Raw genomic sequence first — 15,567 nt, 5'->3', positions numbered from 1 at the left:
CCTACTGTGTGTCCCGTGATGACAACCTATCCCTGTGCAGAGTTGCTGAGATGTTTGCTCTTCCTCCCAGTGGTGTCCTGTGGCCATCCGGGCTCCCCACCTCATTCCCAGATGTCTGGAGACAACTATACCGTGGGGGCGGTCGTGCGTTACAGTTGCACCGGCAAGCGGACCCTGGTGGGAAACAGCACCCGCATGTGCGGGCTGGACGGGCACTGGACGGGCTCCCTGCCCCACTGCTCAGGTATGGGGCCTGGCATGGGGGAGCGGACTCCAATGGGACACTTAGCTGAGGGGGGATGGATGGGCTCCCAAGGTGTGAGTATGACAGATGGACAGGAAGGAAACAGACCTTTTGGACCCTCATCCCATCCCTCATGGGCAGAGAGCACAGCGATTAGAGGTCCCAACTGTACTTCAGCCCCTGGTGATGTGAGCCCAGCTTCGTCCCCTTAGCTGTGGTCAAGCCCATACAGCCAAGAGATTGCAAACTAGGGAGGATACAGCTATTCTCGCAATTTAGGGTTCCCAGATAATCCCGTCTCCCAAAAGTAAGGGTACTGCCGGCCGGCCCGGTGGCTCAGGCAGTTGGAGCTCCATGCTCCTAACTCCGAAGGCTGCCGGTTCGATTCCCACATGGGCCAGTGGGCTCTCAACCACAAGTTTGCCAGTTCAATTCCTCGAGTCCCGCAAGGGATGGTGGGCAGCACTCCCTGCAACTAAGATTGAACACGGCACCTTCAGCTGAGCTGCCACTGAGCTCCCGGATGGCTCAGTTGGTTGGAGCGCATCCTCTAAACCACAAGGTTGCCGCTTCGACTCCCGCAAGGGATGGTGGGCTGCGCCCTCTGCAACTAGCAACAGCAACTAGACCTGGAGCTGAGCTGCGCCCTCCACAACTAAGACTGAAAGGACAACAATTTGAAGCTGAACAGCACCCTCCACAACTAAGATTGAAAGGACAACAACTTGACTTGGAAAAAAATCCTGGAAGTACACACTGTTCCCCAATAAAGTCCTGTTCCCCTTCCCCAATAAAATCTTTAAAAAAGAAAAAAAAGTAAGGGTACTGCCAGAATATTGAACCAGATATTAATTAGGTCTCCCCAGAAAGGAAAAATTCCCAAAGTACTGGCCACTGTTGCACAGGACAGTTGGCTTCCCAGGGCAATCCCAGACGTGTCATTCTATTTCCAGAAGGAAATAGAGGCGTTCAGGGCTGGGATGAGGATGCTAGTTTCCAGAAGGAAATAGAATGACCCCTCCCTCCTCTACATCCCATTAATCACCCAGCTCATGAACTGGGCAGGACTAGGTATGAACCACGGGATTCTATTAACCTGGACTAGGAAGACTACTCATTCTGTTTGGACCCCTAGTGGAAGTGACATGGGGAGGACGCCTCATGTATATTGAGGCATCTTCAGTCGTTCACAGGGCAAGTTCCAGGAGGGAGAGGCATTCCAAAGAGGAAAGGCAGGCATTTCTGATCCAAAGGCCTATCCCATGGATCTAGAGATTATAATGCTAAGCGAAATAAGTCAGACAGAAAAAGTAGAGAACCATATGATTTCACTGATATGTGGTATATAAAACTGAAAACAACAAAAGAACAAGACAAACAACTGAAAGAACAAAAACTCATGGACATAGACAATAGTCTAGTGGTTGCCAGAGGGTAAGGGGGGAGGAAGGCTGTAGAAGAGGGTAAACAGGGTCAAATATATGGTGATGGAAAGAGAACTGACTCTGGGTGGTGAACACACAGTGTGAGATATAGATAATGTATTACAGAATTGTACACCTGAAATCTATGTAACTTTACTAACAATTGTCACCCCAATAAACTTTAATTAAAAAAGAGAAAAAGAAAATTGAAGGCCCATCTGAGCCTGCATTTGCCCCAGTCTCTTCTGTGAATAACCCTTGGCATAAAGCTCCCCCTCTAGACACTTCCCTAGGACATTAGGCTAATGCTGCTCTTAAAGTCATTTGATCTATTTGGGGGATCTTTGTTCCCCATGGGAAAGGGAAGTAAGTGCAGGGTAGAGGAGAAAGAACCAGAGAGAAACCCCTGAGCACCTGCTACCCACACATACATAACCCACCCACACATCCTTCTCCTGGCCCATGGCATGGAATCCAGCGTCTTTTCTCCCAAACTGTAATCTCCCTTGTGTGGAGTTGTGTTAGCAGAAGCTGGCAAATGACCTACTGGGAATATTACAGAAACAATTGTTGTCTGGAGTAGAAAACTAAGCAAGAAAACCAGCAAAACCCTTTCAACCCTAAGATTTCATACTTTTGTGACTTGCTAAATATGGGTCCTGCAAGGAAGAGGGGATTGTTCCTTGGCCACATGAGAGGTGTGCAGGGTACACTTAGAAGCATGGGACACCTTGAGCATGAAAAAGGAAGAAGGAAGAAGAGAACCTTCAGGGGACATGGACCCCATTCATTAGGGGAGACATTGCAGTCTGCTGTTTGAGGCTTGGTCCTGGATATCCTGAGGAATAGTTAGCAGTCTCATATCTCCTGTGTGTGTGCATGAAGGATGAACAGACGCTTAGGCAACCAGAACCATGGGCAGAGCTTTCCTGGAGACCTCCAAGGACAGGATTAGAAGGGGTCTTATAAATGCTAAGTCTGAGGAATGAATGAATCTTAAATGCCTTGGGTAAGAAAATGGGAGATGAGAAGAACAGGTAATTAGAAAGCAACGCTAGGTGTGTACCAGGGAGCAGGAGATCATCCTCCCTTCCTGAAACTTACAGGTGTCACTTTTGCAACAGCATCTCCTGCCAGTCCTAAGAAATACACAATGAAGGTTTCCAGAGTCAAATTTTTGAACCTCATTCTCTAGAGTCCTTTCACCCAGATGATGCATAACAAAATATCCTGAGTCCTTCCTTGAGTCATAAGTCCCTGGACCATCAAGGACATGCAGAGATTTCCTAAATTTGAGACGTACTTTGGAAAGTTCATTGCCCATGCTTCAGGGTCATCATCTTGCTGATGTGCTTCTTCAGTAAGAGCCAACAGTTGCCAGCTGCCCCCGTGGTACAATACTCCGTCCCAGACTCCCTTGTATCATTGAATTAGAAGCTCCAAACACTGCAGCAGGACGGGCCATTCTGTCAGATAACCCCCAAGACTAGGAAGTTCCACCCTCCAGCCTATTTTACAATATTGCTGGCTCCAGCTGAGGTCAGCTAGCCAGTGTGGGAGTCAGATACTCACCATTAGGGCTGCCTTCCAAGGGACCCAATACTGCCTGTTCCGTGAGCTACATCCTGGAAAACTTCAAAAGATAAGAAAACCTGGCCAAACGTCACAGGGCCTCTTTTGTCAAATGTTTGAGTTGAAGGCTGAATGATCCCCCTCCCTTCATAGGGAACAGAATGGGGAACATGGTGTTTTCATAGTCTGAGATTAGACTAGAAAAGTGTGTAATCCCAGGATTGAGAGAAAGAGACATAAGTGGTAAATGGTGGGGTGTACATGACTTAAACGTTTCTTGACTCCAGCAAACTAGCTGTGTCACTCCGATGTATTTCATCTTCTCATGCAGTTGCCATTTATTCCTTAATTTTCCTCTCCCTTCCTCACACGAACCACAGCCTACTCTGATCCAGTGATGTCTCTTACACGTCTCTGTATTGTGACATGGGCTGGCTCCTGTAGGCACTAGTTCTTGGGCTTTGTCTCCTGTTCTCTACCCTCCTCCATCTCTTGGGTAGGTTTGTACAATACCGGAACCCAGAGAAGTGCAGAAATGTAGCAGGAGGCAGAAAGAATGAAGTGAGAGAGTCTACAATATTTAACCCAGAGCTCACCTGTATTGTGTAATTTGTGAATAGGGACTCCTCAACCAAAGGATCAGAATTCACGCTGGGCTGCTGAGAAGGTGAGGCTGTGCAAAGGAGTTGGGACTTTATCCTGTAGACACTGGGAAGCCAGTGGAGATGTTTCAGCAGGAAAGAAATAAGATCAGATGGTGATTGTTCATTGTTAAGATTTGAGGGTAAAATGGAAGACAGGTTGGAGGGAGACTTTCAGAAGGAAGAGACATTAGTGAGGAGGCTCTTGCAATAGTTCAGGCAAGATAATGCTGAGCTAAGACAGTGGCGCTGGGAATGGGGAGGGCACCCTAGAATCAGCAGATATTGGCGGGAAAGGGGTTAAAAAGGAGAAGGAAGAGATGCGGCCAGCTTCGACCGCTGGCATTCCACACTGGCACAGGCAAAGAATGGAGGCGTGGTCCACCGCAGAACCTTCCCTCTGCCTTCTTTCTTCCCTTGCTGTGTGGCCCTCAGCGACTTCCCTGTGACATCGGACCTTTGTGTTCTTTGACCACTGAGTAGTAAGGCAGGAGTCTGTCCAGGTAACTCAGACTGGACTCAGTCAGTTTTCACCCCCCTAATTCGTGGGGCCTACTGCCTCCCTTTAATGGCCAAATACCTTTCCCCTAGTCCTCCACTCTCTTTTCTTCCATGCTGAAAACAATGGGGTTTATTTGGTTCTGGTCCATAGGAATGAGCATAGGAATTTGTGGTGATCCTGGGATCCCAGCCCACGGCATCCGTTTGGGGGATAGTTTTGCCCCAGGAAGTCTGATGCGCTTCAGCTGTGAAGCTGGCCATGCACTCCGGGGATCGTCAGAGCGCACCTGTCAAGCCAACGGCTCGTGGAGTGGCACGCAGCCTGAGTGTGGAGGTAATGTATGTGACCCTTCTGCTTTTCCCCTTTGCCTACCCTTGCTTCCCCACTCCCAAGCATCTGCTCTCACCAGCACAGATAAAATCCATGGCCCCCTTTGAACCCTCAGCCTCGTGGGTAGTGGACACCAACAGATAGTTCACGTGCATTCTCATTAGTAAGGTAAAGACAATTGTATTCCTCACCCTCATCTAAGAAGGGAAGAAACCAGAATAAACTAAGTTTAGACCATTTATTCACTTTTTCCCCATATAGTGTTATTCAACAACTATGTGCTGAATACTGTAGTATGTCCGAGGGACACAGCGGTGACAGAGACAGACACATCTTGCTCTCTTGGAACTTACAGTTAAAGGGAAGAGACCATGTTAAACAAGGATCCAAAGTGCCAAAAGAAAGAGAAATCCAATTTTCAAAAACCCTTTAAAAGTAATATAAACTCTGAATATTGTTCCCTGAGGTAGCCCTGGCAGGGAAAATTATATTTCTCCCCACACTCCTAAATTTGTGAAAAAACTCTTTTTCAGAACTTCTCCTCCCAGAGTCCAACTTTTTGTAGCTGCTCCTCAAATCCCTCTGTCTCTGAAAGGCAGCCTGCATAGCACTCTCCTATTTAGGTCGCAGTTTAACAGCTGAGAGTAAGATAGTTGAGAAGATGTTGAAAGAGGAAGGAGACAATATGAAATCATCATCTAACAAGAGAGGAGTGGGAATGAAATAGGGAAATATATCTTTGCCAGGCAGCATCTAGGGCTCACTCCAAGTAAGAGGCCATTAAATGAAAGTGAGAGTAGTCGGCACTGCTCTGGGTTTTTGTTCAACCACATATTGCTGCATAGGTACAAGCGCAGGGTAGGTGATGCCTTAGGTGTAGGACTGGGGTTTTATCGGGCAACTAAGACATGAGCAGAAAGTGGCACAGGAGACAAGGGTGTACGCAAAGCAGGGTTATGATTGTTCTTGGCTTCTAAGCTGAATAGGGGGGAGCAGGTTTTTGGAGTAAGAGGCAGGGGCAAAAATGGTGGGATCAATGGATTATACGTCCCAATAGGACCAAGAAATCACCAGAGAATGAATCCCAGAGGGCGTGAGCTGAAGAGATAAGAGGCAGTGGTTAGAGAACCAGATATCTGAAGTTGGGGTTGTGGACTAGTCCTGCAGCGCACGGAGAGATGTTCTAGCCCGTGACCAGAGGACGCCTGCCCAGGAAAAGATACAAATGGAGTCAGTGCCCTCCCCACTTGTCTGCCCAAAGTCTTTCGGGGGAGCAAAGTTAGTTTCTATAGGATTTTGTAGACATAGTAAGAAAGAGCTGTGGTACTGAGTGTGTTGGCAAGGAGAAAACTTAGTATGTTTTCAAATATCCACTGTGATCCAAGTCCCCTTTCATGCCGCTCAGATTGCAACATGGAGTCAGTCAACTTGTAGGGAGTGTTTAGGGAACAGAAAGTAAGTGGCTAAGAGTTTGGACCTGAAAGTATATGTTTGTTGAATGAATTTTCATTTGTATGTAACATGTACACAGCTCTTTATGACTTCCCTTGATAAGCTCCCATTTATCCTTCAAGGCTCTCCTCAAATTCTTATCTGCAGCCCCAATGAGGTGCTCCCTTGTTAGTGCTTTTTCTCCCATCAAGTATAATACTGATTATATCATATTTTAATTCATCTGTTTATAGGTAAGTTGTTAAGATAGACTCAGCTCCACAAGGGCAGGGAACCTGGCTTGGTCATCACTGCATTCCTGGGACCTAAGTGCACAAATACTTGCTGAATAGATGGATATTAGGGCTTATTTATTATGCTAATCATATCATTCTATAGATTTGACTTTGGGACCGTGTAGCATAGTTACAAGATAAAATTAAATCAAAGATTAGAAATAAGTAATCTCTAAGTATCAAAATCAAAATGGACACAAGTGAACTTAACTATGTATAAAGTTGGTGATATAAGAACCCACAGAATAATTTCAACTGACTTGAAGAAATGAAATTTGACCATGGTATCTAAGGATACAGATACCTAAGGACAAAGTGAACTGCAATGACATTTTAAGTTGTTTTCAGCAATCACATTGTGAGTAATAACATTGGTATTACTATTCTGAAACTACTACATATATAAAATACCATAATATGTGTGGATAAAACCAATTTAAATTATTTATTGTCACTAGGACCGAAGAGTTTCAGCATAAAAAAGATACAATACAAAAATTTAAAAGTTAAGGAAAAGCTTTTAATCCTAAATTTGGATTGGTAATATCAGTATAAACTCATCATTTATTTTCAATTTGAAAAGTTATTTTCCCAGCTCTGTCCTCCCTAAAAGTCTCAAATCAGTGACCAGCTCAATAGCAATGAGTACCCTTCACACGCAGATTGTGGTTTCCACATTTGTCCTCCACTAAACTCAGCCAGAGCTCTTGACAGAAATGGCTGGTTCCAACTCTGGGGCAGGAAATACACAAAATGAGCTTAGAACATCTTGTCACTCCAACAAGGAATTAACCAAAGACAAGTGGGGTCATGTCAGAGGAACTCAGAAGCCAACCTGAAGAGGCTCCCCCTAGCCAAAAATGGGACAATTTAGGCGTCAATAAGAATAATAGTGGCAATGAATGGCAACCTAGTAAATAAGTTTAAGTCCATGAGTTCAAATGAGTGTCAGTCACCTTTGGAGCTTCCTAGGGAACCAACTCATCATCCTGACATCTGATTTAAAAAACAATCCAGCATTATCCAGCCTTCCTGTATGAGTCGTAATTCAGGGTAAGCAAATATTTGATGATGGACAGGTTCTTTACTGAAGAAGTCTAGTGAATGCAGAGAGAACTACAGAATTTTCTATCCCCTGATGAAATAATGAATCTAGTCAACAATCAATTGCTGCTAAAACCATTAAGTGGAAAACTAATGGGAACTTTGTAATTGCCAGATTAGGCAGGCAAACCTCAACTCATTGGTCAGCCTCGACATCCGGAACGAGGAAACAATCAGGCATTTTGTGCCTCCTGATGTGACGTGATAAGAAAGACAGAAAACTGCCTATGAATGAATTAACCCGACCAGAAAGTAGCACCTGACTACAGGACCCACAGGGGACAGAGGCCGGTGTTGAACAATACCTCCTTGGTGCAATTAGCCAAATCCAGAAAGTGGGGATAAAAGAGGCTTAGAGACGTGCCAACCGAATGTCATGTGTGGGCCTCATTTGGGTCATGATTCAAGTACATCAGCTGTTAAAACAGAAAAGAGACAATTCAGGAAAATTAAGCACTGATTAGATATTTGGAGATATTAAGGAACTGTTTAAAATTTTAGGTGTGATAATAAAACAGATATAGTCCTTATGTTTTAGAAATTAGAAAAAAAGGTTCATACAGGTCTCTCCCTCCCTCCCTTCTGAGGGTGAGATGATCAGACACGAAAACAGCATGAAGGGCATTTCAACCTACAGGGTCCTGATGTAGCACATGGTTTCCATGGTGGGCACTTCTCAGTCCCCCAGGTGACACCTGCCTTTGTTCTGGTGAATAATGTGCTCTTTTGTCTTCCTAGTGATCTCCTGTGGGAACCCTGGGACTCCAAGCAATGCCCGAGTCATGTTCAGTGATGGCCTGGTTTTCTCCAGCTCCATCGTCTATGAGTGTCGGGAAGGCTACTATGCCTCAGGCCTGCTCAGCCGGCACTGCTCAGTCAATGGCACCTGGACAGGCAGTGACCCAGAGTGCATAGGTGAGAAGGCCCTCTGGGCTCCACGGCAAATGGTAGCAGAAGCAATTGGGCTCCTCCATGTCAAAGAGAAAAGCTGTCCATGGGAGATTGGGAAGGCTGGCTGGAGTGCGGGAATGAGAACCATACAAAAAGCCTCTATTTATTGAGTGTGTACTGGGTGACAGCCACTGAGCTAAGTGCTTTATTTTATATGCATGATGTCATCTGATTGTCACCACAACCCCATGAAATGGCTACTCTTAGCCCCACTTGATATATGAGATGACTGAGTCTCAGAGAGGCTGAGATATGACATATAGGTTTGCTGTTTTGCAGGCTCTAGCCAGTTCCTTGGGCTGTCTGTTTCTCTTTTAGAGCAAACCCCCAGTTCTCAGCCTGATTCTCTTTCCACACTGCCATTACCCGCCGTCTTTGTTAGGCCCTTCTCTCCCTTGGCCTCATCCCCACCCTGGTCTGGCTCTCAGGCTTGGTGTGGCCCCACTGCTCCCCTTTTTTGCTTCTTTCAAGGGCCGCTCCAGACCCTTTCCCTTGGAAAGCAAGTAACTGTGGAGCCCAGATGGAGGGAAGTGATAAGATGAGGGACTCTGACAACATTCTCCCTTTCTGAGTCCTCGTCTTTGATTTCAGGCTCTATCTGAAATCCCATGTCAAGTTCACTTTTGTTCTAAGGCCAGAGTTCACCAACCCCCACCCTCACTTGATACCATAACGTAGGTATGACCATTGCATATGTCATAAGACCCTGTTCTAGGCCACTGAGCCACAGAGGCCTCCCAGGCAGAACAGCAGGTGACAAGATGTACCCCCGCCCCCAGCAGACAAATTGTCTGTATGGTCCATTAACACATCTTAGACTCTTCAACCTGGAAACATTCCTCTCCCTGAGCCCCAGCCTCATTTAGGAACTCTGCCCTCTGGGTACTTCTTCTTAGAGGGGTGGGTTTTGGATAAGAAGGATGGTCTTCATAGCCCAAGTTTCTGGAGTGCATAAGGATGGTGGAGGCAAGGAGAGTGGGGATGCAGGAAGACCCTTGCAGAGAGACGTGGCCCAGTGGACATTAGAATGGGCAGTGCCCAACTGGGAGCCTGTGAGGGGACAGGGCATTCCTGATCTGACAGTTTCTCTTCCTGGGCATGTGCAGGGAGTAATAGGAGTGGTATTAGAATGCTGGGGAGAAAGCGGGTGTGGACCGGGAGTGAACAATGCTGTATCTCCCCAACCTAGTCATAAACTGTGGTGACCCTGGGATTCCAGCCAATGGCCTCCGGCTGGGCAATGACTTCAGGTACAACAAAACTGTGACCTACCAGTGCGTCCCTGGCTACATGATGGAGTCACACAGAGTGTCCGTGCTGAGCTGCACCAAGGACCGGACATGGAATGGTACCAAGCCAGTATGCAAAGGTGTGTCAGAGGGATGCAGATGTGGACAGAGGGCTGAAGGAAAGACACAATTGAGACGTGGGCCTTGACCATCTAGGAGGGAGGGGTGAGAGCCCTGACGTCTTAACGGGGTGTGTGAGGGGAGGACTGGTCCCTGAACATCTGCAAGGAAGGAGTCAGAAGAGACCAAGGGAAGGCCTGGGCTCTAAGCATCGAGGAGAGGGCCGTGCAGAGAGGACTGGGCTGTCACACTTGAGTGAGGGCGTTGTACGGTGCATAAAGGCCAGAGCTTCCAAAGTAAGAGGGGGTTCTTCCTGCTTTCTCCTGCTCAACCCAGACTCCCGGCCGGCCGACATCAGTGCTGGTGACTGGGGCCTGGTTTCCTCAGGATGGCGCCAGAACTCAGCCTGCTTTGGTCTCCCCACAGCCATCATGTGCAAGCCACCTCAGCTCATCCCCAACGGGAAGGTGGTGGGGTCTGACTTCACGTGGGGCTCCAGTGTGACGTATGCCTGCCTGGAGGGGTACCAGCTCTCCCTGCCTGCGGTGCTCACCTGTGAGGGAAATGGATCCTGGACTGGAGAGCTGCCTCAGTGTTTCCGTAAGTTGCTTGAGGACCTTTCCTGCATCCTATCTGCTGGCTCCCTCCCCCTTCCCTCCTCAGCGCTCTGCTACTGGAAGGTATAGAATAGATAGTGCTCCGCTCCCCAAAATCGTGGGGAGTTTTGTCAAAGACACTATTAAAGATGGAAGGAAGTTTAAGGAAAGAAAATGTGAGTTGTCTTAATTGAGCCCTGGCTATGGACTTTGTATGGAGTCACAGTGGGTGGAAATTGTGCCAGAAATGAGGGAGGGGTTTCTTAACCTGAAAAGCTGTGAACCGGATGGAATGGTACCCAAAGAGCTGCAGGGGGCCCAGTACTGGAAACATGGCTGTCTTCATGGAAAATTCCCTACACAGAAAAGACTCCTAGGAAGCTCATGCTTTTCTGGTGAAAAACTTTATTTCTTATCCTCCTGGCCCAATGTGTCCCAAAGAGCCCCAAGTCCATTCCAGGGCTCATTTCTTTTCTCTTTTTTTTTTTTTTTTTTTTTTTTTTGGTGTTGTATGTTCTTTTAATTTTAATTATTTTTTTTAAATTTAAATATAGTTGGTATACAATATTATATTAGTTACATTGGTTTCAGATGTGCAATATTGTGATTCAATAGTTTTAGACCTTGCAATGGGATAGGGCTCATTTCTTATCAAGTCCCCCCGAGAATCAGGCTCCAGGTCACTTATTCTTGTCCCAGCCTGTGAATTGGCTCTGGAAGTTTTTCTCTGTGTCCAGGCTTCAGACAAAGACTAGGACCTATTTTTTTCTTTCCACTTGGCATTTTTCTAATTCTGCAGAAAGCTGTCAACATACTCATGACGCTGTTTGGGTACCTCTGAAAATCTGCTGCCTTTACGGGAAGTTTCAGGAGAGATGAGGGCCAGCCATTCAAAAGTGGACTCAGGAAAAGCAGCGTTTGGCATAAGGTCAATCCATCAGACCGTCACATACCCCAGGATAACAGCAGGAAAGGAGCAAGACTCAGGGTTGAGTCTGGTCTAGAAACGTTGCTTTTCTTCTTGAGAAATAGCTTAGTTGTCTTTTTTAGCAATGAATTGCAGTTATTTTTAAAAACTGCATGATATCTGAAGATGCAAAGAAGAACGTAACAATCATCTAAACTCTCAATTCCCAAAGACAACCATAGTTGTGTTTCCACCTCAATCACTCTGCAGTTTGGCATTTGCAGCAACATGTATATGATTTTCTATAAATGGTATTGAATCATGCAATATGTACTAATTCATAACTTGTATTCATTGATAGGCCAGCAACACCTTCTCTACCAATACATACTGATCTACACGTCATCATTTTTAATGGCTTAAAGAATTTCCTTATTGCAGATGCCACAATTTGTCTGATCGTCTCCCTGGTGATGAATTTGGGTTTCTCCAATTTAATCATGTTCGAAGCAGTTCTGCAACAAAAAGCCCTAGAAAAGGCATTTCTTTACCCTTGTGGTAAAATCCTAAGAGTGAGAAAGCTGGGCCAACGTGCACTCTACTTTTGTTTTGGTTTTTTTTGTACATGTTGTCAAACTGTCTTCTAGAAAGAGTGTCCCAATTTATGCTCCCACCAGCAGTTTATGAGAATATTTCTTGACTCTTTTCCTCATTAACCATGGATTTTTGTCAATATTTTTAAATATTTACCAGGCTGAGGAGTTTAAAAAGATATGCCGTTATCTTAATTGGCATCACATTACTTAGTAGCAAGACTGAGTCGCTCTTTCTTTGTCATCCATTTGTATTTCTCACCTTTTGAGTTGCCTATTTCTTGATACTGGGACTTCTGATCAACTCAGCGTTTGACTGACTTCTGATTGGTCAGGTTTGGATGCCCCAGGTTCCAGGGCACATGCTTCCATTCATTTGCATGTGATTATGAACCTCAAGATTCTATGTACACACACACTCTCTCTCATCATCGCAAAAAGAATGTTCTTCGTGCTTAAAGTGATGTGTTGGGGAACTTTGCCTTCAGTAGTCAAATTTTGATGATAATCTGATGATTTAAATGACATGAGCACACTGCAGACACCACCCATCACAGTGCAAATGCACAGCCTTTGGAAAGACACTTGGCAGGACACATCAAGAGCTGGGACACACTCAGACCTTTAAAGAGGAGTCCACTCCCAGAGAATTTCCCCTAAGAAAATAATACAAATGAAAGAAAGGCCATGCGTAACTTTATACTAATAGAAAATGCCAACGTAAAAGTTACTATGGACAGTAATTATGGTACAACCAGCCACTGCAAAATTATGTAGCCAACAAAGGATAGGTACGTCATAAAGCTGGGAAAAGTTCACAGACTAGTAAGTGAATGAAACCACACTTAGACAATGGGTTTGCAGCCTTGCACAGGTTTACATGCACCGAAACTAGTACTAGAAGGGAATGAGCATGAAAATGCATGTTGGCGGGGAGTTTTGGGTAGTGGATTAGAGTTGGTTTTTTCTCGATGTTCTAAACTTCCTATAATGTTACTCCATTACTTGGTTAATTATTAATAAGCATTTTGAACGAGGAAAGGAGAAGAAACAGCCACACTGATGTTGTCATTTACTCAGGGCTGCCTCCATTTCCAGAGTGCCAGTGGAAGCGGGAGGAAAGCAGCACAGAGAACAAAGGCTCGGGTGGGGGTGAGGGACCGTGGGATCGCAGCCTGGGTTCTAGAAAGCAACTTGGCCCTGCCTTTCTCCCTTCATCTTCCCAGCTGTGTTCTGCGGAGATCCTGGTGTCCCACCCCACGGGAGGAGAGAGGACCGAGGCTTCTCCTACAGGTCGTCTGTCTCCTTCTCCTGCCAGCCCCCTCTGGTGCTGGTGGGCTCTCCACGGCGCTTCTGCCAGTCAGATGGGATGTGGAGTGGCACCCAGCCCAGCTGCATAGGTGAGAGGTGATCTGGGGAAGAGTCCCAGCTGTGGACATCTTTCTTTTGGGCCGAAGATGATGACTTTCCTTCCCTGTTTTCAGGGGTCTCATCTGCAAAAGGGGACAAGTCTCCTCAGAGCAGGATGAGAACTAGCCAGTTAATGTGCTACAGAGAGCGTATGGTCAGCAAAGGGTATGACTCAGGTGGAGCTACCCAGAGGCGGGGTAGTCAGGACATGGTTCCGTTTTCTTTTCTGCTTCTGCTTCTCAGAGTGCGCGGAGGCAATGAAAGCTTCCGTGACCGTGTGGTCTGTTTCTTCTTTTGGCAATGCAGACCCAGCGCTGACCACGTGTGCAGACCCCGGCATGCCGCAGTTTGGGGTACAGAACAATTCGCAGGGCTACCAGGTAACGAGACCAGCCAAGGTCGGGCCTTCCTCCGTCCTGTCACTTTCTATCACTGTCAGCCTCGGAGGGCCCGGGGACTTTCCTTGGGACAGCACTAGATGGGGACAAGACCTTATCAGCTGGAGAAGGGAAGCACTCGGCCTCTGAACTGTGCCACAGGGGAGCACCCTTTCGAAATGGGAAGGCATTTACACCAAACCAAGAAGCTGAGGTGGAAAAACAGGTCTACCTAGAACTCCACAAACACGTCCCAGCAGTAGTTGGGGCAGGGCATGTGTGGAAATACGGGAATGAGTGAGACAGACGGACCTTCTGTCTTCAGGGCACCCAGACCCTACCACAAAGACAGGGCTCAACAGGGTGGAGGGAGAGATGCCACACGGGGGGCAGGCCCCTGCCCACGGGCGCATCCTGGGAGGATGCAGGCCAGGTGGACACAGCTCAGCATGAGCTTCAGGAGAAGGAGGAGATCTGGAGAGCCCGGGATGGGACACTGAACAGGAAGCAGGAAAGTAGAGGTGTGTTCAAGGTAGGACTATTAACTGGAGCCCAAGACGTGCCCAGGGGAATATCAGGGACTGACCTGGAAAGGGCAGGTTGGGATCTTGCCAAGGGACATGATTTATTCACTCAGTCTGTGTTTATTCAACACGTATTAACTGCCATGAACTATTCTAGGTGCTAGGAATCCAGTGGGAACAAGACAGGCCACATGCCTGCTCTAAGGGAGCTAGCTCCCTGGCTGGTGCCAATAAACAAGATATGATAAGCGCTGCACACAATGCAATAAAAAGTGGTACAACAGGGCAGGTTCGTGCTTTAGGAAGGGTAGTGAGGGAAAAGCCCTCCTGAACTTGAACTGTGGCCTCCAGGATGAGAAGGGCCAGCCCCATGCAGAGCTGGGTGGGCATTCCTGGCAGATGGAGCAGCCAGTGCAGGGAGCCCGGAGGTGGGACGTGCTGAGCAGCTTGGAGGGCTGGAGAGCAGGTGAGCCAGCCAGCCAGGAGCACAGTGGGCAGGGAGAAGGGGCTAAGCCCAAGAACTAGGCACGGCTGGAAAACAATCTGGCCCTTTCTTGTCAAGTTCAATATTCACGTGTTCTGGGACCCAAAAGTTCCAACCCTAGAAACCAACCAGAGACACTCTTGCACCAAGAAATGAGAAAAATCTTGGTACAGTCGCACAATTGGCTTGTTACACGGCGTGAGAATGAATGAACTACAGCTCTACCCAGCATGGATGAATCTTAGAAACATAGTATCGAGTGACCAAGGTGGTATGATACTATTTCTATAAAGATTAAAGCCAAGAAAATCTTGTGTTGTTTAGAGGTATTTGTATGCATATGTAATAGAATTATTTTTTAACAAAGCAAGGAAATTAAAAACACAAAATTCAAGGTACTGGTTACCACTGAGGGGGAGCTGAGTTACGGGGCAGCAAAGGAACACGCAGGTCATTACACCATCAATAATGTTTTAGCTCCTAAATTGGGTAATGGGTTCAACTGAAGGGGTCCATTGTATTATTATGAGCTATGTCTGTATATGTTCCATATATTCTTTGGTGTGCAGCAAATATCACTTAATAATTTTTGAAGAGAGAAAGGCATGGGCCGAGTCACGTAGGACCTTGAGACCAGGATACGCATTTTGGATTTTATCCTCAATGCCATGGGACACCATTTGAAGGTGACTCGATCTGATCCACCATTTGAACTGTCACTCAGGATGCTGACGAGAGAGTGAAAATAGGAGGTTAAGAATAGAGGCTCTTAGACAAGTAGGACAGGATCACAGTGGCTCAGGAAAAGACTGAACATGGGACAGGGCCAGGC

General features: G+C 46.6%; 1 protein-coding gene across 5 annotated transcripts in view; it reads left to right on the top strand.

The window, feature by feature from the left end:
- The window catches only part of CSMD2 (CUB and Sushi multiple domains 2), a 577,361-nt gene that overhangs the window by 542,117 nt on the left and 19,677 nt on the right, over nucleotides 1–15,567 (top strand). For 4 of the 5 annotated variants that reach the window (XM_088791016.1, XM_088791015.1, XM_088791014.1 and 1 more), the window contains 7 exons: nucleotides 71–244; nucleotides 4,534–4,716; nucleotides 8,283–8,459; nucleotides 9,685–9,864; nucleotides 10,271–10,444; nucleotides 13,167–13,340; nucleotides 13,657–13,730. In XM_088791016.1, coding sequence (XP_088647142.1) covers nucleotides 71–244; nucleotides 4,534–4,716; nucleotides 8,283–8,459; nucleotides 9,685–9,864; nucleotides 10,271–10,444; nucleotides 13,167–13,340; nucleotides 13,657–13,730 — 1,136 coding nt within the window. Of the gene's footprint in view, nucleotides 1–70; nucleotides 245–4,533; nucleotides 4,722–8,282; nucleotides 8,460–9,684; nucleotides 9,865–10,270; nucleotides 10,445–13,166; nucleotides 13,341–13,656; nucleotides 13,731–15,567 lie in introns of those variants that run through there. The other variant, XM_088791018.1, reaches the window with a different exon arrangement.

The sequence above is a fragment of the Rhinolophus sinicus genome, chromosome 14 (assembly GCF_057876585.1).
Source record: "Rhinolophus sinicus isolate RSI-liver-muscle chromosome 14, RSI-T2T, whole genome shotgun sequence".
Classification (NCBI taxonomy): Eukaryota; Metazoa; Chordata; class Mammalia; order Chiroptera; family Rhinolophidae; genus Rhinolophus; species Rhinolophus sinicus.
Note: the sequence above shows the minus strand (reverse complement) of the source record. Positions and strands in the feature narration are given on the sequence as shown.